The 27,426-nt window shown below is 54.1% G+C and overlaps 13 protein-coding genes across 13 annotated transcripts; 7 read left to right on the top strand and 6 right to left on the bottom strand.

The window, feature by feature from the left end:
- Positions 1-233: 233 nt before the first annotated feature.
- Positions 234-3,976, bottom strand: BAUCODRAFT_141556 (uncharacterized protein; the record flags this gene model as incomplete). Its single annotated transcript, XM_007680888.1, has 5 exons — positions 234-685; positions 764-1,006; positions 1,177-3,095; positions 3,146-3,641; positions 3,700-3,976. 5 exons carry the CDS (start codon positions 3,974-3,976, stop codon positions 234-236), a joined length of 3,387 nt encoding a protein of 1,128 aa, XP_007679078.1.
- Positions 3,977-5,000: 1,024 nt separating this feature from the next.
- Positions 5,001-7,273, top strand: BAUCODRAFT_43357 (uncharacterized protein; the record flags this gene model as incomplete). The annotated part of the gene is made up of 3 exons (XM_007680524.1): positions 5,001-5,092; positions 5,186-5,312; positions 5,459-7,273. Coding segments are annotated over 3 exons (2,034 nt in total), but the record flags the coding sequence as incomplete, so codon positions are not given.
- A 1,052-nt stretch (positions 7,274-8,325) lies between these two features.
- On the bottom strand, positions 8,326-9,455 carry BAUCODRAFT_222973 (uncharacterized protein). The gene has a single exon (XM_007680887.1). The coding sequence runs from the start codon at positions 9,062-9,064 to the stop codon at positions 8,492-8,494; it is 573 nt and encodes a 190-aa protein (XP_007679077.1). The 5' UTR covers positions 9,065-9,455; the 3' UTR covers positions 8,326-8,491.
- Positions 9,456-10,212: 757 nt separating this feature from the next.
- On the top strand, positions 10,213-11,498 carry BAUCODRAFT_75204 (glycosyltransferase family 32 protein; the record flags this gene model as incomplete). Its single annotated transcript, XM_007680626.1, has 3 exons — positions 10,213-10,300; positions 10,349-11,377; positions 11,437-11,498. 3 exons carry the CDS (start codon positions 10,213-10,215, stop codon positions 11,496-11,498), a joined length of 1,179 nt encoding a protein of 392 aa, XP_007678816.1.
- A 275-nt stretch (positions 11,499-11,773) lies between these two features.
- BAUCODRAFT_223006 (uncharacterized protein) lies at positions 11,774-14,299 on the bottom strand. Its single transcript, XM_007680886.1, has 3 exons — positions 13,928-14,299; positions 13,808-13,878; positions 11,774-13,755 (listed from the first exon to the last, which is right to left on the bottom strand). Exons 1-3 carry the CDS (start codon positions 14,066-14,068, stop codon positions 12,135-12,137), a joined length of 1,833 nt encoding a protein of 610 aa, XP_007679076.1. The 5' UTR covers positions 14,069-14,299; the 3' UTR covers positions 11,774-12,134.
- A 294-nt stretch (positions 14,300-14,593) lies between these two features.
- BAUCODRAFT_75293 (uncharacterized protein) lies at positions 14,594-15,788 on the bottom strand (the record flags this gene model as incomplete). Its single annotated transcript, XM_007680629.1, has 2 exons — positions 14,594-14,635; positions 14,691-15,788. 2 exons carry the CDS (start codon positions 15,786-15,788, stop codon positions 14,594-14,596), a joined length of 1,140 nt encoding a protein of 379 aa, XP_007678819.1.
- Positions 15,789-16,515: 727 nt separating this feature from the next.
- On the top strand, positions 16,516-16,811 carry BAUCODRAFT_36654 (uncharacterized protein; the record flags this gene model as incomplete). Its single annotated transcript, XM_007680489.1, has 2 exons — positions 16,516-16,736; positions 16,785-16,811. The coding sequence occupies exons 1-2, from the start codon at positions 16,575-16,577 to the stop codon at positions 16,806-16,808; spliced, it is 186 nt and encodes a 61-aa protein (XP_007678679.1). The 5' UTR covers positions 16,516-16,574.
- BAUCODRAFT_223412 (uncharacterized protein) lies at positions 16,808-17,641 on the top strand. Its single transcript, XM_007680885.1, has 2 exons — positions 16,808-17,290; positions 17,361-17,641. Exons 1-2 carry the CDS (start codon positions 17,079-17,081, stop codon positions 17,404-17,406), a joined length of 258 nt encoding a protein of 85 aa, XP_007679075.1. The 5' UTR covers positions 16,808-17,078; the 3' UTR covers positions 17,407-17,641.
- Positions 17,642-18,174: 533 nt separating this feature from the next.
- BAUCODRAFT_36651 (uncharacterized protein) lies at positions 18,175-19,108 on the bottom strand. Its single transcript, XM_007680488.1, has one exon. The coding sequence runs from the start codon at positions 18,725-18,727 to the stop codon at positions 18,440-18,442; it is 288 nt and encodes a 95-aa protein (XP_007678678.1). The 5' UTR covers positions 18,728-19,108; the 3' UTR covers positions 18,175-18,439.
- A 667-nt stretch (positions 19,109-19,775) lies between these two features.
- BAUCODRAFT_222983 (uncharacterized protein) lies at positions 19,776-21,309 on the top strand. Its single transcript, XM_007680884.1, has one exon. The coding sequence runs from the start codon at positions 20,122-20,124 to the stop codon at positions 20,833-20,835; it is 714 nt and encodes a 237-aa protein (XP_007679074.1). The 5' UTR covers positions 19,776-20,121; the 3' UTR covers positions 20,836-21,309.
- Positions 21,310-21,406: 97 nt separating this feature from the next.
- Positions 21,407-24,013, top strand: BAUCODRAFT_36648 (uncharacterized protein). Its single transcript, XM_007680487.1, has 2 exons — positions 21,407-23,568; positions 23,630-24,013. Exons 1-2 carry the CDS (start codon positions 21,465-21,467, stop codon positions 23,680-23,682), a joined length of 2,157 nt encoding a protein of 718 aa, XP_007678677.1. The 5' UTR covers positions 21,407-21,464; the 3' UTR covers positions 23,683-24,013.
- A 100-nt stretch (positions 24,014-24,113) lies between these two features.
- BAUCODRAFT_150378 (uncharacterized protein) lies at positions 24,114-24,890 on the bottom strand (the record flags this gene model as incomplete). Its single annotated transcript, XM_007680883.1, has 1 exon — positions 24,114-24,890. One exon carries the CDS (start codon positions 24,888-24,890, stop codon positions 24,114-24,116), a length of 777 nt encoding a protein of 258 aa, XP_007679073.1.
- A 393-nt stretch (positions 24,891-25,283) lies between these two features.
- BAUCODRAFT_36646 (uncharacterized protein) lies at positions 25,284-27,403 on the top strand. The gene has a single exon (XM_007680486.1). The coding sequence runs from the start codon at positions 25,563-25,565 to the stop codon at positions 27,156-27,158; it is 1,596 nt and encodes a 531-aa protein (XP_007678676.1). The 5' UTR covers positions 25,284-25,562; the 3' UTR covers positions 27,159-27,403.
- The last annotated feature ends 23 nt before the right edge of the window (positions 27,404-27,426 follow it).

The following is a 27,426-nucleotide window of genomic DNA, read 5'->3' as shown; positions in this document are numbered from 1 at the left end:
CGCGAACTCCCTGCACTCCTTAAAAATGCTACTGACGGAAGGTGCGATCGAACTGACGGTTGCAACTGGATCAAGGCTAGGAGTAGCTGTTTGGCAGTGTTATGTAGAACTCAGAGAGTGTACCACAGTAGTAGTACGTTGTGGTCGCTACACGGACGCCATCCGCTGTCTCAAGGCTGAGACATGGTTGGTGATCTCGAGCGAACCTTCTCCACAAGCTTGCTGCATCTTCATCAGTCGTCAAGCAAGCTCGCCCTGTTCGACCAGTCCTCACGCTCTGTATTCTTGCCATTCGCACCCACCGTGACCTGTTTTGTGGACTGCTTCACCGAACTGTCCCCGCTTACGCTTAGAGTCGCGAGATCATCGATGAACATCGACCCTAGCCTGCTCCCACCCGTTGACGATGCGGCTCCGTCTATACCAAGATTTGGCTGAAGCTCTACCCTCCGGCTGACCTTAGTCGCTGGCTTGGCGAGGGTCTTCGTGGGCGACACCCTCTTCTCCGGACTTGCGCGCTGCGATGGCGGCGCAGAAGCAGCGATAGCATAGCGAAGCGGCTCCTCCTCAGCGAATGACTTCCATGAATCTGAGTTCGAGGACGCGTGACTGCGCACCACTTCGAGAGCGTCGAACAACTGGTGCTCACGCGGCTGAGCGTTAGTGATATTCGCCACACCACGGCCTTTCACGCACATTTTGCAGGAGCAGACTTTGCCGCATGCATTTTCGCACATGCCATGGCCGCAAGGTAGAGGCTTACCGCAACGCTGAACGCAGTTAATGACGTCGTGATCGAAAGGATGGCACGTGAGCTCGCACGCATGGCCGCATGGAAGCGTCCCGGTGCACTTGAGCTCGCAGCCGCCTGTAATCTTATCCCAGTCTGTTGAACTCCCGATCAGCGTCCGATTGTCGTGCACGCTGCAGCGTACAGGCAACGTAGTGCTGACTCTTGACAACGGCTCCGACTTGAGACGATCTTCTGCCTTCGGTCCTTTATTTCCTGGCTTAATGTTAGTGATGCTTGCGGCGACATTTCTCGCATGATTTGCATACCCAGTATGTCCAACACCTGCTTCCACAGAGCGTGAGGCTTGGGTATACGCTTGCCGTTCTTCTTCGCCACCTTGTACTGTCTCAACGCCGTCTCGTCGAAGGAGTACAGGAGTTGACCGTTGCCGAACATGTAGAAGCCACACTGTGCCCGGGAAAGCGCCACGCAGACACGGTTGTCCACGCTGAGGAAGCCGATCTTGAGCTTATTATTGCTGCGGACCAGCGAAAGAATGACGATCTTGTTCTCCTCACCTTGGTAAGAGTCGACTGTGACAACAGGACCAGTGTAGCCGGACAATGAAGGTCTCTGACGTAGCTTTGAAAGGAACTGTTTGCGCTGGCCGTTGTAGAACGTCAGGATGGTGATGTCCTTCGTCTCAACGCCATTATAGACCAGATACTCCACGAAGCCTACGATCATCTCAGCTTCGTCGACATTGAACGCAGACATCTGATCGTCCAGTTGCTCTGGCCACTGGTGCGTAAAGAAGAACGAATTGACACCGCCCATGCCGGGTACATCCGGACGGTTGGCTGAATGTTTGACTGACGCGTGATCCTCGATCAAGTTCTTGTATATAGGTTGAAGAAGGCGGCGAACCTCAGGAATCATGCGTCTCTGCTTGGTCAGAATGTCGAACTCAAGGCCATTCTGTACCATACGCTCAAAGAGCGAGATGTTGAAAGCCCATTGAGGGTCTTCCAAGGCTTTGACTGCGCAGCTCGGTCTCAGCTGTCGATGATCACCAACCAGTATGAGGTGCTGCACGGAGGGAAGAGCTGTGACGGTGACAGGCGGCTCAAGAGTCTCCGCGGCTTCTTCGATGAGTACAATCTTGGGCTTGAGAGCGGCAATGAGACCACGATACTTGCTAAAGCCAGTCGTGGTCATCCCAATAATCCTGTGTTTCTTGAGGACAGTTTCGTTTTCTTCCCACAGTCCTGTCTTTCGTCTTGCGGCTTGGTCGTTGTACTGCTTGGCCTTCTCGCGAAACGACTGGAGCAGATGCTTCTTCGTCTCGGCCTGCAGGTAGCGGTAAACCTCACCACGGACGGCTTCTGGGATCTTCCACAGGTTCTGCTCCTTCTGCAAGTGGTTCTGCACTTTCGCCTCGCTGACGCCGGTGACCTTCCGGCACGTGAAATTGTCCGCGAGCGTGAAACTTGGACCGTCTAGAGTTTCGAAGTCTTCATCATCTCTTGCTGTGTTTTCGGCTTCCAGCTCTCTGAGCTGTTCGAAAGCAAGGTCAGTCTCCTCGTACTCGAAGCCAAATTCCTCTGGCTGTTGCTTGGGTGGCACCGAAGTTAGTGTAGAACCCAACCACACCGTGAAAGGTGAGGTGCGAGCCTCGTTTGGATTAGTTCGGTTGTCCTGAACCCACTCTGACGCGCCAGCCTCGAGACTGTCCGCTTGCTTGGGCGTCAATAACCCTATCTTCTCAAGCATGCGGTAATCGAGCGGAACTTTCTTCGGCTCCAGCGGGCTTAGCACGATGGCGATGTCTTTGCGGAGGTCTCTCATCTTCTTCGTCGCACTGGGCTTGAGACAGCCAGCTACTGCGTTGTCGGCATTCTTTTGCTTTATTTTGTGAAGTGTATGGTTCTCCTTGATGTCTTTGTCCTTTGACCGTCCGCCAAGGCGAAGGAAGTTCTTGTCAAATTCGCCAATCTTCCGTAGCATTTGATCCACTGCATGGTTGGTCTGACACGCGACGATCAGTGGAGGATCGTCTGGGGCGCGGTTCTTGAGTATGACTTCCACAGCCTTGGCTGACACGAAAGTCTTACCGCAACCCGGTGGACCTTGTATGAGTGCCAGCTGCTTGGTCAATATGCGACGTAGAGCTGCTAGCTGGGAAGCATCGAGATCGCTGGAAGGCTGGCTTGGCCAACGGCTCACGATGTCGACGTTGTCATACGTCTCATGCTTGTTATTTCGGAGTACAGGTGTCATGTCGACCACCGGGTGCTGTAGGCGGTACTCCGGGCTCGGGACGTTCCTCTGCGCTGATACAAGGTGCTCCGCAAGCGGGAATCTGTGAACACGGTCAGCTCCACATCAAGCATCGGGCACTGGTAGACGTACGGCTCCCGCATCATATGCTGCAGTGCCGTCAGCGTGTGTCGATTGGCTTCGTAGAAGCCCGACCTGTTTTCAACCATAACCCAATCAACGGCCGGATCAAGCTCCATCTCCTCCGCTCGTGCTATGAACAGATCAATCTCCGGTGGGTTCTGCATTAGCACTTCTAGAGGTCGAGCAGCAACTGTGGCTATAATTGCCTTCTTCTGGAACATGTCATCTGCTGGAGTCAACGCAACTATGCCGCCAGAAATGAGTCGCTTGCTCTGCTCCCAGCGGATCATCTTGCCGACGCGTTCCAGGCTGAACGTGACGCGATGAGCAAGACCACGATTTGAACAAGTGATAGCGCAAATGTGGACTTTGGTATAGATACCGATAGTGCTGTTGAACGCGTCCTCACTTGCGGCTGGAGTTCCGCGCACAGCGGAAACTGCCTGGCGCAGTGGGCGTACAGCATCTTCGCGGAGTAGCTCGTACATGGCGCTCAAATATACCTCTGTAAGCCATTGGTCAGCGCTCGTAGAGGAATAGAATAGATAAGATCCGAAACTGACCTTTAGATTGCCAGGCGCCTACTGGCTTGTTGGCCACGAGCTCCACGATATCGGAGGACGTAGACGAGTTGGTGTCGACGTCAAGGATCTCGCCCGAAGATGGGAACTCAGGTCGCTCAAGCCAAGCACCGCCGTCTACGGGGTTCTTGCCATCCTCAAAGTATTGCCTCACGTGGAGATTCAGCTGTGGTGGCAAGACCCAGAGCTCCGCCGATTCGCCCGCTGGACGGATAGCATTTCTGGAGCGCCCGAAGCGCTCCGATAGACCTTCGTTCATGCTAAAGATTGGATAGATAGCTGACAACCCTTCATGGTAGAGGGATGCGTGTGTGTAGAATAGGTGGGACCTCCGGTGGTGAAGTCGAAGGGAACAACGGCGGTGCGGGATCAGCCGCATAGCATTCTGAGCCATGAGGAAGGCGCGCAATCCCAAGCACATCGAAGAGGCATTTGCTACCCCTGCACGGCACGGCGGTGTCTGCGCAGACGCAGTTGCTGGGATCCACGTTCTGGCTGCAGGCTTGACGCAACAATCACTGCTCGGTTGGGCTTTGCATGGAGCTTCTTCGATGCCAAAATATGTGCAACACGAGATGGTTGGAGCGGGAATCAGGCGAGTGGACAAGGGAAGGTAATTGAAAATACATGTACGCCGGGGCTTGCACAGAGTTGTTGCGCTGGAACGGAATCGAAAGCTGGCGAATGACTCACCCATGTAACTACACTCGACCAACTCACCAAGCTTTCCGTGCCTGCCCTTTGTGCTGTGCAGTACACCGACGAAACCACCATGGTGCGCCAGAAGTACAACCGGACCCATCCAACGCTGTGTGTTGACAGTTCCGCGGATAGTACCTGCCTGTTGATGGGTGCCGCTTACTCTCTGCGAGCAACTTCAAATTGGAGCACATCTGCTTTTGCTATGTTTGGCGAACTCGCAGAGCGAGAGCAAACACGAGCAGCGTTTGCGGGTACGTGCAAGACCCATCGCGTCCTGCATTTCGTCCGCATGGTGACCCGTCTGCAATGTACGATGCCATCTCACAGGCGCCAAAGCGGTAGGGGAGACCTGAGGTGTTTTGGACGACCACACTCAGTAAATGAAGAAAGAGCGAAGTGGAAGAAGGCAGGTAGTGGTCAGACATCCTCGGCTCAGCTCCAGATCTCTTGGCACGCTCGACTGGCGGCGGCTTCTGCGAGCCCTCCTCGGCTGACCTTCAAATGCCGCTCCGACACCAGACGAGAGAGCATTGAAGATGGACGCAAGCACCACACCAGAGACGACGGTGAACGATGGCGGCGCCGCCCACGATGGGGCATCTGACGCAAACAGGGAGAAGAGGACCAGCCGAGCTTGCCTGACATGTCGAAAGCGCAAATCCGCCTGTCATCTGTGCGTCTCCACTCCCGCATGTGGGCGGAGCATGATATGCTCGTTCGGTGACCTGCATATGTTGCTTGGTGCCAACTAACCTATCGGTTTTAGGCCTATCATAGATGGTCTAGTAAGCACCCCATGCGCCAGATGCAAGTCCACCGGTCAGGTTTGTGTCATTGGTGGCAGCAATCGTGGCGGACGTCGCGTGAGAAAGCGCACTTTAGACGGGTCTGAAGTGAAGGACGATCTGGAACCACCCGCACGGACGCCGAAGCTGGATCGTCCTGGTGTTGATACCAGCTTCCCGAGCGACTTGTGAGTGTTCTGCACTATTTCGGCGCCCCGGATAATAGCTAAAGGTTCTGCAGTTCCGGGCCACAGTATGCGAACATGAACCAGGTGCCGCACATGGTCCCCTCGCCCAGTCCCGCAGCTTTTCTAGACCCGGCTCTGCGCTCGGACAGCAACAATGCATTCGCCAGGCCTGGTGCGACGCGGGAGTCGTCCCTAGGATCCAACAACCTTGGAATGAACGAAATGCTCAATCCTTCTGATGCTTTAGGTATCCTTGCGCAAATTGCGAGCAACGGCGAGCCTTCTTACCACACGGGAGCGAATGGAGGCTCGTCAATAGTCCACTACACGCTAGACTACCCGTTGATCAGAGACGGACGGCTTAGTCAGGCTCGTATTGTCGATCTGCTGCGGCGATATAAGCATTGGTATCATCCTTACTTTCCCCTTGTCCCAGCGGCCACTCTCGACACAGCCGACCTCGGCCGAACAGCCCGGGATGAGAAGCACCTACTGACTGCGATCCTCGTGATTGCCTCTCGGGACTTGGTTGAGGAACCTGGTGTCTTCGTCGCTTGCTCAGAGTATATGCGAACCTTGGTCTCGGCGCTAGCGGCCGGCGGACCTGCAAACGTGGAGGCTGTCGAAGCCTTGCTGCTGCTCGCAGAGTGGACGCCATACACATCTCGAGGTGATGCGGGTCACGTAGGACGAGGTGAGGAAGACCGCGAAGCGTGGATGCACGTCGGAGTTGCGCTTCGCATCGGCTACTTCCTGGGGTTAGATCGATACTCATTCGCAGTCAAGGGTGACGATGTCAAGGACCCGCAATGGCAGAGAAAGCGGCTCGTATGGACAGCCTGTTATATCAGCGATCGCCAGATCTCCATACGTCTTGGCCGTGCTTTCTGGTCTCGGGGTCCAGGACCGCTTACCACTTTGCGAAAGGAAGACTTTCCGATGCTAGCACCCTCCGAACCAGGCGGCGAAGACTTCGCAAGCATCTTCCAAGCAACCCTCGAGCTGACCCTGCTCTTCTCCAACGTACACGATGTGCTATATTCGAACCCAGGTAACAGCATGCGAAGCCACTTATCTGGCGGCTATATCAAGTACATCGACGACTTCCGGAGTGCGATTTACGGTTGGAAGTCCGTTTGGGGCACACTTACGTGCTCGGCGAACCTCAAAGCCACCCTCCTCATGAGCTACGATTACCTAAGGCTGTACACGAATGCCTTTGCCTTCCACGCTACGGTGAAGCGTGCTTTGGCTCAAGACCAAAGCGCTGAACCAATGAAGCAAAAGCGCAGTCCATCCGTGCAACGCGTGTTCTACAACAATGTTGGCGCAGTGGGTGACGCAAGGTTCATCTACGAGGGCCTGGATGCCGCCAAGAGCCTGCTAAGCATGTGCAATACCTTCGTCGAACCGGAGAAAGCTTTGCGGTACATGCCACTTCGTTTTTACCTGTATTGCGTGTACAGTGCTGTCTTTTTGTACCGCGCCAGGTGCGCCGGCGTACTATCAGCGGACGAAGAGCGGTCGGTGCGGCAGATGGTGCAAGAGACCATCAACCGGCTTGAGCGTTCTGGCATTGGTTCTCACCATCCTGGCAGCCGATACTCGCAGCTGCTAAGGCTTCTCTGGGACAAAGTCGATCGCAAAGAGCACAGACGAGCTCAAAGCACAGCGACCCTAACCAACCCGTACAGACCTGGCAGTGATGGGCCTACGCCAGGCTCGAACGCGTCAATCCTGCAGCATTCTCCCGACTTGAATGAGACTATGGGTGACTTCTCATGGACCGATCTGGACGCTATTGGCAACTTCGCCGTCAACGGAAACAATGGCAACCAGGTTAACGATCCTGTCTGGTGGTCTGGCTTTCTACCTACCGACAGCAACAACTTTTTGATGGACTCTTTCTCTGGCATGGATGATTGGAGTGTGGGTCTTCAGTGAGTTCATGAAGCCAGCAATCGACCGGAACTGTTCAGAGAAAAGACATGGACAGTAAAGTCGTCGCTTTCTTGTTCCGGGAGTTGCCGCAGATCCGCTTGGCGATTTCGGCAACTCAAATACCCATTGCCGAAGGCCTACAATCCCCCAGCAATGGTTGCAGCTCCAGTAGGCTTACACCGCGGCAACTTCGGGAAGCATACTATGCCTCGAACATGAGCCCAAGATGAAGCTGCATTGCTGGTAATGGAAGTATAGACTGCTGGGAAAGAGAAGCAGGCTCTTGGATCGTTCGTAGAGGCAGGGGTCGGTGGTTGTACGTTGCAGCAGCAAACTTGTCCTGACTGGACGATGCAGGATCGCCGTACAGGCTGGCAACACGACGTCGCACCAAGACTTCGGGTCCGGCGGGTGTGAGGATGGTGTGAAGGTTCTTCGGTCAAACCAAAGCACGAGCATCCTGCGCTGGTGAGGGAAGGGCCCAAGTCTTTGCTGCACTTGCACTTGTGGGCAAAGAGCTCATTTCCAAGGGCCCGGAGCAGAGACGAGCCTGTTCAAGATCCCAATAACGGGATATGCTAGTGGTTGAGCAGGCGGACCAAGAGTGGTCCTGAGGCGGCGTAGGAAGGCGAAAAAGCTGAGTTCAGCCCATTGAAGGCCATCTTAGCCTCCCACAAACACAGCCATACCGCTGCGCAATCGCCGATAGCTTGAACGATCACAATCCATGTTACGCTCTCGACACAATATCTCTCCCTCTAGCTGGCCTAAAGTTGCTGAGAGTCTGCATATTGGCAGCAGAGAGCACAAAATGACACATGCCATCGATATCCCGCCTGCCAAGGTCTTCGTGATAGTTCCGAGAGCATACGGGAGCGTAATCAGTGTGATCTCCGACGAAGACTTCGTCGACTGGGAAATGTTCCATCTATATGCGGGTCATGAAGATTAGGAGGCGTTCGCCGCGCGCTTGGCATCTAAGGGGAGTTTCCTCGGCGATGCAAATAGCGTAAGGAGTTCGGTAGCGCCAGCCGACTCTTGACTGGTAACGGTCAAGCCTTGTGATAACGTTGATAACGGCTGCGGTGTGGTCGCGATGTATCATACTCACGTCTGCTATACTATTTACGAGAGAAAGGGCGTTTTATGAGTTCGACCTCAGCTGGCGATGGTGCGTAGACCTGCACGTGTGAAACAGACGACACGAGCGGGTCGATCCGATGGAAAGTTTGTCCATCGATTTTCTGTTGTCCAATCATCCAAGCAGTGACAGAACACGAGTTGTTGTTCGCAAGAGCTCAGAGATGCAAATACCAACAGCAATGCAGACGAGTGAGTTAACAAGCGCCACAGTGTAGACACGAGCGCGACGCAGTAAGAATGTGCCGACCTGTCCTCTTTCCGAAAGAAAAGTCGTTCATCAACCATGATCAAGGCAAGGAGGAGCTGTCCGATCACAACACGAATGCTGTTCAGCGTGGTGCAGGACTTGTACTTCCTTAAGATACGTAGGTGTACAGCAAGTTGGCACATGATATTGTGCCTCGCTTTGACATCCTCCACTTTCTCCGTTGTATGAGGTAGTGATGTACTCCACTTCGGCTCGCTGCAGTTGTTGAAACCCAAGTGGGTGGGTCCGCAACGCAGCATCCGGGTAGAGCTTTGTTTAACATGATTGTCCAGCTGGCCGTTTGCACCACGTTCAAGGCGTCTATCAGGATGGACAACCATTTGAAGGTTAGTCCTGTCTAGAATGTCTGTAACCTGCAACCACTGCAAGATGACAGTTGCAATTGCTCGTCCTGCTGACGCTAAGGAAAACCGGCGATCTGCTTACGGTAAAGGGAAGCGCCATGAGTGGAAAGCTTATTACGGACGGCCCCTTGTTCTTAGCTCATGCACGGTACGTGCAACAGTGCGCAAGGCGAAGCTCTGCGGGCTCCTCGCAATGGCTGACACGCAGGATCAGCTTGCCGATATAGCAGCGCTGCACAGATTGAACGCATGCGGGTGGTTGGAGGTTGTCTGGCAGCGCATATGCGTGGCCGTAACGCAAGCGGTGTGAAAGACAGTGCGATGACTTCCTGCGAAGCTTGCGGAGGCTGGGTCCTATCGTGCACATGTTGATAACGATGATGAGGATATGCACTTGCCTGCTCTTCCCGCCGCATTCTGTTCGTATTGACTCGGAAGATCGTCGTGATCGCTCGGAGTCATGTTCCGGAGCTTCTCATCCTGAAACATCTTCGTGATACCCACATCTTTGAAGTATTGCTTCGCCAGCACTGCGAGCACTGCGGCTTACCCATACCGCTCGTCAACACCCATCACAGTCATCAGCCAGCCCGTCACGCTGCACGGTCACGAAATCGAAGGACCCAGCCTTGCACAACCGCGCCCAAAGTGGGCTTTAGAACCTTAGGAGGTCGCTGACCTTATCGCGACTGACTGCGCCATCCCCCTTTTGAGCGGGTCTCCATCTTCTGTGCGCCCGGAAGAAGTTCAAGGTGCGCCGTCGATTATCCTTGTTTCCCGCCAAGTCTCCACCACCTCCCTCCTATCTAAGGTATGCTACTCTGCACATAATATCCTCTTGCCAACAACCACATCAACGCCAACAACGCTTCCCTTTCCATTGCACGTCTGAGACCATGCGGCGGTCAATAACACATCGACAGCCAAACCCTGCGCTTTAGGGTCTCATCCATTTAGCGTCGTCGTCATCCGGCACCCTTTCCCACACGAGCGTCGAGCGCTTTCCCGACGGACTCCCGCACCACAAATAGCGTCTTCGCTGTCGGACATTGTAGCCGGTCTTTCGCGATCTGGTCGCTATATAGCCAGTTACTTTCGCTTCGGAGAGGCTCAAAGGAGTTACAATGATTACCTTTCGGCGAGCGCTCGTGGTCGCCGCTTTCATCTTAACATGTCTCCTTCTACTGCGGAACACGCACTCAGCAGGCTCGCGTTCCCCGATAGTTATAAACTCACCCAAACCGACCGGCAGCTACTCAGACAATAAGAGCATACAAAATGCCGGCCCCGAGCCATCTCTCATGCCGCCTACGACAGATAGTGCAAGCGCAAGTACCACTGCCGAATTAAAACCAGCATCAACCGGCGCCAAATGGAATGGTGACAACGGTGGACGCGTGGCGCTTGCGAAGAAGCCCATTCAGCAAATACCGCTCGATGAGCTGAAAGCAATGCCTCTCCGGAAACAGCTTCAGTACGCTTTCCCGTACGATGTCGAGAGCAAGTTCCCGGGTTACGTGTGGCAGACATGGAAGTACCAACCCTCATCGGGAGAGTTCAATGAGGCTTGGAGGGCAGCAGAGGCATCATGGACCGAAATGCATCCGTCGTTTGTGCACGAAGTCATTACGGACGACATTGCGCTGCACCTCATCAAGCACTTCTATGCCAGCGTGCCCGAAGTGGTTGAAGCGTACATGGCGCTGCCGCTGCCTGTGCTCAAGGCAGACTTGTTTCGCTACTTGATCCTACTTGCCAGAGGAGGCATCTACAGTGACATCGACACAACTGCGCTGAAGTCGGCGGTTGAATGGGTGCCACCGGAAGTGCCAAGAAGTACCTATGGAATGGTTATTGGCATTGAGGCGGATCCGGACCGACCGGATTGGCGCGACTGGTATTCGCGAAGGATCCAGTTCTGCCAATGGACCATACAAAGCAAGCCGGGTCATCCGATCCTCGTGGATGTCGTAGCCACGATCGTCGAGGAGACGCTACGAAGAAAGCAGGCTCATGAACTGGACAAGGAACATATGAAGTCAGTGGTTGAGTTCACCGGTCCAGCAGCGTGGACGGATGCGATCTTCAAGTTCTTCAACAACGCCGAGTACTTCGACATGGCCACGAGTAAAGGCAACATCACTTGGCAGCAATTCACCGGCATCAAGCAGGCAAAGAAGGTTGGCGATGTGGTCGTTCTGCCCATTACTAGCTTCTCGCCAGGTGTTGGCCAGATGGGCGCCGGGGAGGAAGACGATCCTATGGCGTTTGTCAAGCACGCGTTCGAAGGTATGGAGCGCATCGTAGACTCACGTACTCCTTGATGGCACAGCTAACAAGTCGTATAGGGTCGTGGAAGCCAGAGAGCGAGCGCCACATTGGCGAGAACAAGGACGACCAACATCAGTAGTGCACGCACGGCAGCCTGCATAGAACTTATTGCAACATAGTCTCCGTGTGCACGACATGCGCAACGACGGCGACGAGAAGACACCGCGTCGAGTACGCACCCTTATCATGCGGACGCAACACGAGCGCCACTGTTCGAGCGCGACACAACCCCCAAAGCGCCCGGAGAAGACGCGGCGCACCGATAGACGACCACGAACGCAAGACAGCAATGCTGTATATAGAATTCCGCTTCGACGACGCGCCTTCACTTCCCCTCCACTGAGTCGTTTGCCGTGGGCTACCGGAGGCGCTTAAAAGTATATTATTTTATCTGTCTGGAGGACGGCGAACTCGCCGCACATACCAGTTATACATCGCTAGCTCAAGTGCTGAGTGGCGCAACTATTGTTTAACAGCACATCGCTTTTCTGGACCCATGCTGAAGGGCGGCGATTGCGGAGATGCATTTGTGGTGGCGTTTAGAGGTTGCAAGGAGGAACATAGTGTTTGCGTGTTGATTGAGTGTTACTAGATACCAGCAGTGGCATGATTTGGAAACGGTACAATGAAAAAGAGCGAGAGGTCGTTAGCAACAATGTAGCACAACCACTTCACAACCCCGGAGCGAGCTTGCGAGCCCTCCACATTCATACGACTACTCCAAGCCTTGTCCGTCGCGTAGCAACTGTACGCCCATCTCGCGCAGTTTGAACTTCTGGATCTTGCCGCTTGCAGTCTTCGGGTAGTCGTCAGTCCAGAAAACGTACTTTGGCACCAAATGTCCGCTCAGCTTCTCCCTTACCCAGTCTCGGACCTCTTGGGCGGTCAAAGCCACGCCCTGCGCCTTCACAACGAAAGCGGTAACGATTTCACCGTACTTCTCATCTGGTAGGCCAACGACACTGACTTCGCGAACGCTGTCGTGCGCGAGCAAGCAGTTCTCCACCTCCAGCGGGTGAATGTTCTCGCCGCCTCGGATAATCAGATCCTTGATACGGCCGGTGATGCTGACGTAGCCTTCTTCGTCCATGCTTGCCTCGTCCCCGGTCAGCATCCAAAGCTTCGTTGGGTCTTCGTGGTCTGGTATCATGGCTTCTGCCGTCTTGACCGGGTCACCCCAGTACTCCTTCATAACCAGATACCCAGATACAGCAAGCTCGCCGCGCTCACCGACGCCCAGTATCTTGCTGCGGTCTTCAATGTCGACTACTTTGGCCTCCACATGTGGCATAAGGCGGCCGACAGTATCGATGCGTTTCTGAAGGGGATCGTCTGTGCGTGTCATGCAGCTCACTGGAGAAGTTTCGGTCATGCCGTAGCAGATCGTGAGCTCGTGCAGATTCAAGATTTTGTGCAACTTCCGCATGAGTTCCGCTGGCACGGAGCTGCCAGCTGCGATACCTGTACGTAGGTGCTGAAAGCCTTCGTATGGTACAGTGCCATTGGCGAGCAACTCAAGTTCGGCCAGAAACATCGTTGCAACGCCATAGAGAGCCGTGGCTTTGTACTCTTGTACAGCCTTCAGTGTCGCGAGCGGGTCGAAAGCTTCGGAAGGAAAAACGATCGAGGAGCCGTGCGTAGCAGTAGCCATGTAGCCGAGAATGCAGCCAAAGCAGTGAAACAGTGGAGGCGGACAACAGACGACATCTTCCGGCGTCAGCAGCATACGGTCACCGATCTGCATGCCATTGTTCAGTATTGACCGGTGCGAAAGGCACGCTGCCTTCGGCATTGAAGTTGTTCCACTCGTGAACTGTATGTTGACAACGTCGTCCTTATGCAGACCTTGATCCGGTAATGACTGTTCAGATCCATCCAACAGCGCCTGGAAAGGGACTGCAGCTCTTAGCTCTTGCGTGTCGACCCGTCCGGACGAGTTGTCAACAAGAACGATCTGCTGCAACGATGGCATGGATTCCGACTTCAGCTTGCTCCCTTTGATATTCGGCACAATTTGCTCTAGCATCTGCACATTACTTCTCGGAGGCCTCCTTATCAGATTCGTTTCCGCTCCAATGATCAAGTGGCTCGTTCCAAGGTGCGAGGCCGCCGAGATGACCTGGCTGACGTTGAAGGAAGGGTTAAGAGGGTTCAGAATCCCACCAAGCTTGAAGATTGCATAAGTCGCCACGGCAAATTCGATGTTATTACCAAGGAAGACTGCGACCCGGTCACCCTTCCTAACGCCAATACTTTGGAATCCGCGCGCCAAGGCATTGCTCTTCCGATCGAGCTCATCGTAGGTCAACTGAGTCTGTTGATGGCGAGAGACAACACTTGTCTGTTGTCAGAAGATAGATGATGCTCGTTGCAACATTCGATACTCACGCGGTACGGTCTCCATGTTGCCGGACAATTGAAGCAAAATGTTCGGGCACAGTTTGCTCAAGCAGTGGCGGCTATTGTCCAGTCAGAGTCTGGAGGGCCATACTACGCGAGCCGACATGCCTCAGAAGGTCCGCGATCATGAGCGCGTGTCAACAGCGCCCGCCGCGTCCAACTTGCTCCTCCAGCGAAGCTCCGACCTGGCGATGGCCGTATCGATCCAGGTAGCCTCCATGTCTGGCAACCCAGGGCCCGTGGCAACATCTCCCCTTGGTCGCTTCATGAGCGCCTTACGTACAAAGGTAACGCATGCGGAAGTGCTTGTGAGCAGGAACAAGCGAGAGAGAGATGAGGAGCTGAGCGCACAGTACGCTAGACCGCCAGAAGCCGACGTCGGTAAGATGGAAGCTCATCCGTGATGCGGGGGTTTTGGCTCCAGATTCCAAGATTCACCCGCCACTTCGGGTCTTGATGTCCACTTCTTTGGCTGCACCATGTCTGTGGTTGATTAAATATGGTTCGTAACGGAGCACGTCTTTATCTAGCTTCTGCCCTTGTAGTTGCTAATATAATCGCGGCGTCAGCAAGTCCTTCGTCGCTGCTGCAGGAGCGAAGCCTCACGTGCCTTCTGTGCCCAGTGACCGACCCAAAGAGGTTAAAATGCCAGCGTTCTGTAAAGCGAACCATCTGGCCTCCAAATGCTTGCCAGCGCATGCCAAAACACCAAGCTGTCAACACTCATGCAAGTCCAGGACACGACGTAATTGCTATGGGGTATCTCGTGATGTCTTAAAAGTCAGAGAACATCTGGTCATACTTCGTTTGCATTTCCTACCACAGTTTGTCAGTCGAGGCTACGTTGTAATGACATGGCTCGCCTGCTCACCTTGGTGTACGGATCTCGATGTACAGGTTCCGCATCATAGTCGTCAAAGTTCCTTGTATCATCCGGACTGCGCAAATGCGGCACGATTGGCCCCTGCATCTTCCGATGGTAAAGCGCATCCCAATCGATGCTTTTAAACCAAGGCTGCGCCTTGACCGTGCTTGCACCGCCCTTGACGTTGCCTAGTCGCTTCGTCACGTCGACCGTGCAGAGACCGCCGATGATATCACGAGCTTCTTGCGACATGGCTGACGGATAGCGCACTTTACCCTCAACTATCTGCTCGTAGATCTTCATCGGGTTCTGATCCCAGAATGGCGGTTGCCCGACAAGGAACTCGTAGATAAGGATGCCGAAAGCCCACCAGTCAACGGCAATCCCATGGCCTGTGTTGCGGATCACTTCCGGAGCAAGGTACTCAGGAGTGCCGCACAGTGTGTACGTCTCACGATTGTCGATTTTCTTCGCAAAGCCGAAATCGACCAGCTTGAGATGACCTTCGGCGTCGATAAGAATGTTCTCCGGTTTGAGGTCACGGTACGCTACGCCTTCCTTCTCGTGCAAGAACTCGAGAATGAGGCATATCTCGGCCGCGTAGAATTGTGAAGTCGACTCATTGAAGCGCCGCGCTCGTCGTAGGTACGAGAAGACCTCACCGCCAGGGCAGTAGTCGAGAAGCATGTAGAGCGTGTCCGAGTCCTGAAAGCTAGCTACCATGGTGGTGATGAAAGGGTGGCCGGCAACCGCAGCCAACACATTACGCTCATTGCGCACATGTTCGACCTGCTTCAGCCGTACCACATCGACCTTGCGCAGAATCTTGAGCGCAAAGACGTTGTTCTCCGCCCCCTTCTTGTTGGCAAACTTCACCAGCCACACTCTTGCAAAGGTGCCTGTGCCTAGCGTCTTGACGAGCTCGAAGTCATCCTTGCGCAAATACTTCGAGGAATGACCTACGGGCTTCTTTGCTGGATCGATGATGATCTCACTTGGCTCCAATGGCGCCTTTGATGAATCCCACTCGACCAGCTTCGTCTTCTCTTGTTCCCGTTCGGCATAGTTCTCCTTGTCGCCGCCATCGCCGTGACTTTGGCTCATGCGATGGAGCATCTTCTGCACTATAGCCGGCGCCATCTTGCCGTATCAGCTGCAGACTGTCGCGTGGCACCAATGGTCCTTCCTCCACTCCGAGTGGCTGGAACGATAAGCCGACTACAGTGACATGGTCGACAGGGCACACACGGACACGGTATTCAGCAAACTCGAAGCAGTAGGTCAACCTCGCAATCAATGTTCGCTTCGACAGCTCGTGTGCTGTTACTTGACCGCCACAAGCCTCAGTATCGGCGTTGCAGAGCACATAAGGCTGCTAATACCACAATCGCGGACTCGGGTCCTCTGTGAGCCGCAGTCAACAAAGGCAGCGTCAATCCGTTGAAGGTAGAAAGGAGCGGTACCGTCTAAACCATCCCGTCGGCTCCAATCATCCACTTTCAGCTGGCGGGGAGCTTCACCATGGAAAGAGTGACGTCGGCGGCACACTGCGGCTCGTGCTTCGATCATCCACCTGCACGGAAACGGAGATGCGTACATGTATCTGCATTTCAACGGTATCCTGTGCCTGGGGGAGCTGGAAAGTCAAAAAACATGTTCTGACTTTCTTGCAAGACCTTGAGGTCCACGTATATACTGCTGTACCGACAGCTGCTTGTCCACACCTCAGCTTCGTTTGCGGCTTATCTACGTTGCCCGAGAATCTACCACTTGCGCTAACTTCACGACGATGATCTTCATACATGGTTCTGACTCTTTACAAAGATCAACCCCAACATCTGTACTCCATCGCCTACCGTATTACAGTACCAGAGGGTCCGCAGTGACCTGATGTTCGGAGCGTATACATGGCTCTGCTCGCTTTGCTCATGCAGCACGGAAGTCTTCGCTGGCATCGCAGAGGTTGCCGCTATACAAGTGCATGATGAAAACGATGTCCTTGCTGTGGTTCGTGACGGTTGTCGTTTGAAGATCAAGCTCGATAGAACATTGGTGAGACATCTATGGGTCGTTATATTCGTCGCTAGCTGAGGGCCCTAGGTGTACCGCAGTCACTGTGGATGACCAGACGCAAAGACCGACTTTGCACTAGCTTTTCTCTAGATGGCTCTTGGTGACTGCAACATCGCTACGCTTGTGGCTGGCTCGGGACGCTGCACCACTGCGGGCGACTTCCATTGGCAGTGTATGCTTTGGACCAGTTTTGCACACGACCATGACATGCTAGACCAGATATCCCGATCCCAACCGAACCCGCGGGAGGGTGGTTATTCTCACTGAGTAGCTAATTGTTCAGCCGTTCAGCTTTCCGCCGCCGCTGAACTGACGCGTCAAATGAAGCCCTGCAGGAGCAGCGCATGTGGCCATTTACGAAAGCCTTGCGTGATACCGAATAAAGAACGCAAAGCATTTAACTGTGGCTATTCCAGTTTACTCAAAGAGGTTCTCCCGCTGGCTGCAACGGACAATGACGGCCACTCCTATGCTCGAGTGTTTCCCGATCAACTTGCCATCTCTAGCGTGGAAGCCGCGGGAAGTGAAAAATGGTATAAACCAGCTGTGCCTTGAGACGCAGTTCCACCTGGTTTCGCCAGAGGAATTCTGATTGAAAGACAGGCAAACATTGTTGGCGATCTGCGAAGCAAATAGAGAGACGACGTAACGAAATCACTTGGTGCGTGGAGCGACGGAGTGGCGCACCACCGCAACCCGCAAAGAGCGACAGCAGTTTCGAGCCTTAGCTTGCTTGCTTGGCCGAGGTGACCATTGCCTGCGATGGTGTTGTGGGCCGGCTCATCGGTAGCCTTCCCCTTCTCACTCGTCGTTTGTTGCCAATTGAGGCGCGACAGAACATGAGGTCAACGATCATACGCCATCAACTGCGCAACTAAAGGGAGTATCAGCATTGCCTTGCTGTACGTTACCGATCGTTCTCGACGCAGCCTGAGCACTAAGCGAGGTATCTTGAACACTGAATCTGGTCATGAGGCACCGCCGATGTATAGTTTAGGCTGTGTGTACATGGCTAGGCAAGACACACCAGAGCGGGGTCGAACTGGTTCATCTGCTCGCTTGTATGCGTGAAGGCAATACGCATCTCGGCAGGGCAGCACTAATGCCATATCTTTCAAATGTTGCAGAGATTAGCCCACTACGGACGGAGTTGGTTGGATTTCCTAGGCCGGACAACCCGCGTCTGTTGGCATGCCGCCCGTGTGGCTGGCTCCAGTAGCGATGTGCGCATTCTTCTGACGTCGGACGTGTCACAATCGCTTGGACAAGGGCGGCGAAGACGCAGTCTCGGCGATCTGTGTGCGCCGGCAGCGAGATATTTCTACTCAGTATGACATTAAGCGGATATCGGGCTGTGAAGCGGGTGGAGCGCTTATGGCCAACCGCACCCGCGCCGACAACATTTATCTGCTTAATTCGTCACCGCTGCAGCTGTCTCCACTACTGTGACGGGCGTTACCGTCGGTTTAGGATCAGCGTGAGATTGTAGAGTTTGATGTGCCTAATTCTACGTTATGGAAGGAAACTTCACCGGGCTTCCGGAACAAATTATGCCAAGTCGATGTCGCCTCGATACCTGCAGCAGCGGACGTGGCACCCATTCTGCCTGAGTGTGCGACATTGCCGAGCCGTAGCGAAGGCGCACAGAACGCTGTGGGTTCGCCTTCAACGAAAGGCGCCCTTCATCGGATGCTTTCCGCCACGTTCTGCCTCCACGATGTCCAGATGACGAGCAGGCCTTGTGCAAGGATCTGATCGAGCTGCGTACGTCGTGGCGATGCCTCATACATGGAGACAGATCGCTGGAGCCAGTCCGGGTTACGAGGTGCCCTCCTCCCGGTCCTCGGTTCCTGTGCAGCAGCCGTACCGGGTAAGTGCCGCGCGTTGCGTACACTGATTGCATGATCTGCAGGTTGCTTGCTGCGATTGCGTGCCTCTGCCGGGCATCCGGTGCATGGCGTGCAGAGCATTAGGCGCAAGGGAGGTGCGAAAGCTTATAAATATGACAGGTCACAAACTCTTGGACTTTGTATGGGACAATACCTGAATGATGACCTCAGATGCGTATCAGTAGGCAAATCATGCACCCACGCCGGCGTGATAGTCCGTATGTAACTGGTAGCTACCGGCTAGAGCTTGTGTTCTGTACCGAACGCGGCAGTGCGCATTTACCGCCTTCGACGTTGGCTGAGACAGAGCGGTCCCAGAAGAGCGACTAAGCATAACCGCACAGAATAGAGATCTTGGTTCAGCATGCGGTGCCCATGCTACCCTTGTTGCAACAAATGAAAGCACGTATTGTTTAGGTGTTGCCGTATCGTGTGCTGCAGGTCATCGCTTGCGGACCGCCGGGACCATGTATTTGTGTTTTTGATCCCTGTCACAGATCGCATCCGCGGACACGGACCTGGATTAGCGGAGATACTCGGTGTCCATTCTGCGAACTTCACTCTCGTTTAGCCAATGGGACGCACAGTCCTGGGGAATCTCACTATACTATGATGATGCCGCAATGTTCACTACCTGTAATGTTCCAGCCTAACGGCGTCTCCGAAAGGCCTAGAACGACTTCATCAGTGAAGCATGGTGCCTACTCGAAATCATGGCTTTCGAAACTACCATACTGGCGGTGTCTACAGAGGAGATTGCCTTACTTGGTGTTGATGTCCTGATGTGAAGTCACTGATGCGTCTGTAGTGTTGTGGCGCCCTGCCCTGCCCTTCGTTCGGGTCCACCAAAGCTCTCTTGACGTGCCTCCCGCAGTAGCCACCGTACGACTAGATTCGCACGCATCGAAGCGAGCCAAAGTGCATTGCCCTATGTGCCTCAACACTGCAGGGAGGAACGAATCAGGGAGCAGTGCGGAAAGGGTTTCCTCTGAAGACAGCCCGCTCAGTTGAATGGTCGCTTTTGGACGTCGGCTACTCGCATACGCTCTCCCTGGGCGCAACCGTGTTCCATTCGGATGCTCTAATCGCGGTTAAGCGCACCTTAACAAAATCTTCATAAGAGAGATGAGGGGCCTCTTTTGATAGGATCGAAGTCCCTCTCCTTCCGTCCCAGCGGAACTTATGCTTTCGAGCTACCAAACTGAAGCTGCGGGATCGTTTCACGTCAAGACTACCCGCACCTCCTTCAGCTTATTGAACTTCGAAGCGAACAAGACCTTCCCCGGAGCCGCGAGATCCTTGTGCGTGCACGGGAAGCGGTAGACCTTGTTTCTGTCTAGCCAATAGACATACAGCGTTCACCCACAGTACGCCGGGTGCCTATATTGCTCGCCGGGCCGCCGTTTCAGAAGCATTTCATCCTGGAGAGCATAGTATCCTTCTGACTCGCTCGCGTACCCCTCAACGTTGGCTTGATGTCGCCACGTTCTTACCTGCGGGAGGGTAACGGGCCGCGAGTCGTCGATACTGGTATTGGCCACGAGGAAGGGCGCCGTGACAGCAAAGCCGCTTTACGGGGAGATGAACGATCGGACCACCGATCTAAAAGCGACTCAAGTCGACGATTGACGAAGAAAGATACTGCTCATCGGCGGAAGCAATCGGCGTCTCAAGTGCCCACGGGTCGTCTGGAGCAGCCTTTCTTCGAGCTCGATGTCATCGGTCAGCCGCCTCAGTCCGTGGTTCTCGGCATGCCGGTAGACACCACAGTCTTAGTCACCCTACGCTTCCCCAATGCGGACAGACACATAAGCGCCGCCAGTATAGACACTTCAGCCTTCTTCGCTGCGACTTCTCTAATCACAGACAATCGCAGCGGCGAGCGAGTACCGCTGGAATCCGGTATATTGAGCGGCCAAAAATTGTTCGACTCGATCCATCCGATCCCAGAAGCTTGCCCGGACCGCTTCGCGAACGATCAGCCATGCTCACTGGTCTTGGGCTACTTCTCCTTTACAAGTCTGCTGATCCGCCAACCGGGCACCTATCGCATCCGCATATCACTCATTGAGATGAGCCAGACCGGAAGGGGTGGAGCGACAAACATCGTCACCATTGACAGTGACAACATCAGAGTCGAGCGAAGGTCGACCGCGATGACGCGTCGGCAACAGCGTGCTTGCAACTAATAGTTGGTCCTCAACCTGACCCCCAGTCTGGAAGGCTGCGGGCGGTCAGGCCCGGCGTTTGTGGTGAGCTATTCGTAATGCATCCGGTGGTGTTATCGCTCGGTAGGTCTGTCGCTGCGAGTGATGGCAGCAGCGGATATAACTTACCTTGATCGTCGAGGACGCTGCAGCCCACCTGCTTGTGACATAGCTCACAAGCTGGCGGCTCTGTACATGGAAGCATGAGTAAAGTGCTGGGTGCATACATTCACGAAGAACAAGTGAACGCACTCTGGCCATTGGACTCTGGCGATTCAGCCACCGTCCCATAGGTCGATAGCCCATCTCAGCGTATAAAAGCTATCACCTAGCATCACCAACGTACTGACTTCGCTTTGCCATTCGGGCGGGGTGTGTAGTTGGCACCTTCACGCAAATAGATTCCTGGTTATTGAGTGTACCCAACTCTATCCATCCGCAGATGGCCTCGGCTGCCGGTGGTTCGCCGATCCCAAAAGCTGCCGCAACCGTTTAGCCGCAGCCGCAAATCGATCTCCGCGATCGATGACTAGCTCGTACGCGTGCTTAGATTCGATGCATCCACAAACCGTAGTACACCGCCAAGGCATGCCAATGCTCAAATCGTAGGCATGACAACAACAGCGGGACAGATGCGACCGCTCGCTATCGCGCCCGCTACTAATGGCACGTCTCAGTCGCAGGACACCGCGGCGCCTACCCCATGCATGCCATATACCTGCACTACATGTGCGCGCCGTAAAGTGAAATGCGATAAACAAGGTCCGCCGTGCTCAACGTGCCAGAAAGGGCGTTTGGAGTGCCATTATGAGGCCCCACCACCACGAAAGCGTAAGCGTAAGGCTGCTGACGATCTTCATGAGAAGCTGGAGCACTACGAGGACGTTCTGAAGCAGCATGGTCTTCTGCAGGCGTCAAATTCGTCGTCTCCAGCGGACGACGATACTCACCGCGAAGTGGTGCAAACGAGTCTGCCCAGATTGCCACAGTCGGTTCCAACCGGCGGAAAGCATCTCAGCAGAAATGGCACATTCCTATCTGGGAAAGGCAAATCACGGTATATCGACTCTCTGATATGGAACTCGTTGCCCGAGGAAGACATGAATGCTTCTGATGAGGAAGATGCAGCCGACGGCGATGTCCACCCTTCACTGATCTACCGCAACCGGCTATCGTTGGACCCTTTATCAGCTACTGTCCTGGGCGTTGGACAACCAGGCCAAAGCTTGCTTGAATTGCACCCAACGTACGACCAGGCAATGAAGATGTGGCGATGCTACCTGACGCACGTTGAACCGCTGATCAAAATCTTCCATGCACCCACGGCACTTGCTGTTGTTCAACGCGCTGCCTCCAATCCAAGCAGCGCATCAAAAGCCGTGGAGTGCCTGCTTTTTGCTGTCTACCACTTTGCTGTTACGGCAATGTCCGACGAGGAATGCGAGAAGTGGCTCGAGCAATCCAGGCAGCAACTACAGGCTCGATATTATGCCGCCGTCACACAGGCTTTGGTGAACGCCGCATTCCTGCGCACCTCGGACATCAGCGTCCTGCAATCTTACGTCCTCTTTCTGCTCTCGGTCCGGCCACGCTACGATCCACAAACGTTCTGGGTGCTCACCGGCGTTGCCACGCGGATCGCTTTCCGGATTGGCTTGCACCGCGATCCGGAAACCCTCGGCGTTGGTCCTTTTGACGTCCAGATGCGCCGTCGCTTGTTCTGGCAGATCCTGCCGTTAGATGGTATGTCCGGACAGATTAGCGGCACCGGCATGTCAATCGGCAGAGATCAATGGGATACCAAGCAGCCAATCAACATTAACGATGAGGACATCTGGCCTGATATGACTGAGCCGCCTGTCCCACGGAAAGGTGCAACGGAGATGATGTTCTGCCTCATGCGAGCTGAGGTGGGAATGACGCATCAGAAAGCGGCGCCACTTGTAGGCGCATACGCTGCGATGTGGGACGCAGGGACGTCGGAAGCCAACGATGCCATTGACAATTTGGTCAACGAATTGGAGGTCACCCTTGAGGAGAAGTATTTGCGCTACTGCGACCCTTTTGACTCTTTCCACCTCCTCGCAATGTCAATGGGAAGGGGCGGCCTGTCACTGATGCGCCTTCGACTTAAGCTACCTCGCGTCAAGCTGCATCCAAATATCAGCGACGACGAGCGGAAGGAGATATGGAGGCTGGCGAACCGCATCACCGATTTCGTGCAAAGCGTGCTTACGAACGCATTGCTTAAGAAGTATTCGTGGCATTTGCAAGCGATGCTGCAGTATGACGCCATGATCTGGATGCTGAACGAGATCAGGCGTGGCTCGTTCGTAGTGACGGATCCACAGGAGGTGTGGTTGAAGCTCGAGCGGATTTATGAGTGCTACCCGGCGTTCATGGGCCAGCGACGAGCCATACATATTGCGTTCTCGAAATTGACTCTTAAGGCTTGGGAACAGCAACCTGCGGAATGGCGCCGGCTGTTTGACAAGGAGCCAGTCTTCTTCGAGAAGCTGCGCTTGTCGATTAAGAATCGAAGGGATAAGAAGGCTGAACTCAAAGCTCAGGCACCGAACGCGAACCATCCGTGGGAAGCTCAGGAAAACCCACTACCTTCGCCGAAGCCGGACGACCCTGCTACCACGACTTCGAACAGCAGCGGGTTTGGCATAGACTTGGCTGATGATTTCAATCCAGATACGATAGACTGGGGTAAGTGCCTGAGAATGATTGCGAACCTACAGGGTTGCATAATGCTAACCTCAGTATCTAGGCTTCTGGGACCAGTTGTTGCGAGATACAGACAGCTTCCCCATGCCACAATAATCCCGAACCGTGGCGGCAGTACTATTTAGAGCAGAAGATACCCAATCTCCAAAGTTTCCTAATATATTTTGATCCAAGTGTTGCTGCCGCCATTATCAGATTGCTCTATCTCCGCCATCTCTCCAGCTTCTCGCTTGGATATAGTGCGCTGTAGTTGATGAGCTTACCGGCCAGTGTGAGAAGGGACTGTGTGGCGGGAAACCCAATCAAGCCAACTGCTCGTCTATGCGCGGGACATGCAGCTGCTTGGCTTCGTCTTCCCAACACCACTGTCAACGGATGGTTGGATGGTGGTCGATGGAGCTAGATCAAGAAAGACAGCGCTCATGAGAGCTGAGGTGTAATACAATTGTCCATTGCAAGCAGCGCTCCTCCGATATCGCTAATTCAGATGGTGTAGTAGGGTCGAGGCAAGCTTTCAGCAGTAGATCTTAAACGACTCTCGGTGGTCTTAATTCAAACTTCTCGAGCACGGCAGTACTCCGGAGATAAATATTCTGGATGATGCCTGACTTGCATCCTCTTACCAAGCCCGGCACACCCTTTGCGGCGGCTTCGAGATCCGCAGCAGGCGCTTCCTCCACCTTGAAAAGGCCACGGCTTGAAATTCGGTCCTCGATCAAGTCGAGCACGACATCATGCTGCTGACTTCCGACCTCAGACCCGAAATAGAGTGTTGTACTTGCAGGTATGCGCTCCAGAATTTGCGCAACCGCGTTGTAATTTGGCAGCGTAGCGATATGCAAAGGTGCCAGTTTCTGGGTGGCGTAATGCTTGCGGTAGACCATCGCTATACGAAGCGTCCTCAGTGCTGTCAGTGAATTGAAGGCATCAAAGTCCACGTCGGCATATGAAGCATTGAAGTACTCCGTACAGTCCAGGATGACGCTTAAATGCCGGATCTTTTGCAGTGCCGCTTGTGGAAGGCGGCGTTCCGAGATGGTGGGCCAGTAGGTATCATGAGCATTGAGAACAATGCAGACTTCGTTGGCGTTGTAGAGAACGCCATTCGCCTCCCGGTCGATAAGGCGGCAACTGCGCAATAGACCCAGATTGATGACTGGACGTATGGCGAAGGGCTTTGATTTGGTAGAAGTAAGCGTCAGATCTCCCGTCGGAGCCAGGACGTGATGGTAAACTTGCTCACGCAACTCTGCTGGGAGGTCGAAGAACCGGAAAGTATTGGATTGCACGGTTGCATCAGTCATTGCGAGGGATCGATAGGTAGGTTAGCTTGGGTCGGCCTAGATTGATGTTGTGTCATCATCGTATCTCGTAGTTCAGGTATTCCTGTTCTCCGTTGGGTGATCAAGCAGCGGGCAGATTGTCAGCATGTACAGCCTTTCCCCGTTCCACACTAATAAGTCTTATATGAACGATGGCAGACATTAGGAAGGGATGTTGCCGCTTACGCGGTTAACAATCTAAGCGGGCACTGTGACGTGCGGAGTAGGCCGTACGAGCCACCTTTAACATACTAAGTTCGCGGTTCTCAGCCCGACTCTTCTGAGTCTGCTACCGTCTTCTCAAGCTGGAGTCGAGTCTACCCGGTTTCGCTTTGTGGCGTATTAATGGCTTTGAAGTTGACGGACCAGAGCAATTATACCGACTTGTTAGCGCGGTCCTTGCCGTCGCAAGCTACTTCTATCATGTGACGTGCGCCTGGACGGATTTGGTCCGGGCCGAGCTCAACAGGAAGTGAACGTGGCAAGGCGTGGCGTCGAATGTGGGTTGATAGCTGCAATTTACGCTCAACCTTCTAGGCGGACCATAATTGCGGAAGGCACGCAAACGTCCCACATCATGCCTAGTCTGCTCGCCATAACGGGCTCTCATACGTTGGCCGGTAGAATCGGTTTGGCATTCTTCGATCCGCCATAATGATGAACAACAGCTTGACCGAATATGTCTTGATCCGGATCGTGATCCTCATCCTCCACTATATTGGACCGGCTTGCAGCCTCTACGCCACAAAGCTCGCTCACAGAGCTCTCGTTTCGTCCGAATGGCCGGCCCTGAGTGTCTTCCAGATATGGTGCGTTGCAGAAGCAGCTTTTTACGGCTTCTTTCTGTGGTACCGTGTGCACCTCCAGCGTGAAGCCACACACCCTCCCTTGCGCTCCAAGGCCGAGCGCAAGGCATTGTTTGACAAGGTGCGCGGTGAGATTCATGATGTGGAACGCTTCCTTAGCGGCTGGTTTCGTGGTGCTAGGGTTGAAGATATCGGACGAGATGATGCGAAGGATTTCTTATCTTGGGCTTTCTGGGAGAGTAGGACCGTGCGAGAGGATGAGGCAGAGCTTGAAGAGGTCACGCAGGGCGTAGAGAAGATGGTAGGCAGAACGTTCAAGCCTGGCAGAGGGACTGCCAAGAGTCTGCGATTGACGCTGGACCCTATCGAGATCGAGTGCAGGAGTCTGCTATGGTATACGATCATCATGCTTGTCGACACCATCTCGCACGTCCGGTTGTTACGGTATGGGATGCGGTATTACTCTACCCTCTCAGCAACCCTGACCGTCTTCCCGCCTCGGCCACTTGCGGCGGTGACGGCAACATCACGCTCACCAGCGAAGAGCCTCAGCTACTGGCTGCGTCCGCACACGTCGAAGACACGCCTGCCAATAGTCTACTTGCATGGCATTGGTGTCGGCCTGCATCCGCATGTAGAGTTCTTACATGAGCTTGATATCGCGCTTAACCATTCTTCTACTGAAGACGACAAGGTCGGCATCATGTCAATCGAAGCCTTGCAGATCTCAAGCAGGTTGACCCATTCGATACCTACTCGCACCGAGTTTCTGCGGCAGTTTACGCAAATACTCGAAGCGCACAGCTACGACCGTTTCGTCCTGCTCTCGCACTCCTACGGCTCCGTACATTCTACCTACGTTCTCACGCACGATGCACTCGCTTCAAGAGTAGCGGCTGCGCTCTTCGTCGATCCTGTGACGATTCTGCTGCACATGCCTGACGTGGCGTACAATTTCACTGTCCGTAAGCCGAAGCACGCAAACGAATGGCAACTTTGGTACTTCGCTTCTAAAGACCCAGGCGTAGCGCATACACTCGGTCGCCACTTCTTCTGGAGCGAAAACATATTATGGCGCGAACGCATCATGCAACTTGTCGATAGTGGTATGCGCGTGACGGTCAGCTTGGGGCGGAGAGACCTGATCGTGGACACGCCCGCTGTCGGCGCGTATCTGATGGAGCATAAAGTCCCGGATCCGGTTGTTGTCCGTGACGGTACTAACGAGAAGCACATGGAGCTGCTGGATGGTGCGCCAACGGGAGAGAAGGCGTCGCGAGAGAAGACAGCCGACTGGAAGACACGGCCATGGAAGGGTCAAGGTCTCGAAGTGCTATGGTGGGACGATCAGGACCATGCGCAAGTGTTTGACGAAGCGTCATCGCGAAAGAAGCTAGTAGATGTTCTCGTCGAGTATAGTAAGGATAGGAAGATCCCCTCATAGGAGTGTAGCCTGTGAAGCCAGGCTACTTTGCGACAAAAGCCTCATGAGCGCCTTCGTTCAACGCATGCCGCCGCTCCCTGGTACAGCGCCTTTACGTTTGTACCCGTGATAAGTACCTTTCACTGACGACACTCTCACTATAGAAGAAGAAAATGTGGTTGACACTACCAGGTATATTCGATGTTTGGGGACCAAAGGCAGGCTTCGCGTACCGTTGCCAGGGTTGCACTTCCGTCGCTAGGGTTCAGCGTCATTGTTTCCAGCCACA

This window comes from Baudoinia panamericana (genome assembly GCF_000338955.1).
Source record: "Baudoinia panamericana UAMH 10762 unplaced genomic scaffold BAUCOscaffold_10, whole genome shotgun sequence".
Taxonomy (NCBI): domain Eukaryota; kingdom Fungi; phylum Ascomycota; class Dothideomycetes; order Mycosphaerellales; family Teratosphaeriaceae; genus Baudoinia; species Baudoinia panamericana.
Note: the sequence above shows the minus strand (reverse complement) of the source record. Positions and strands in the feature narration are given on the sequence as shown.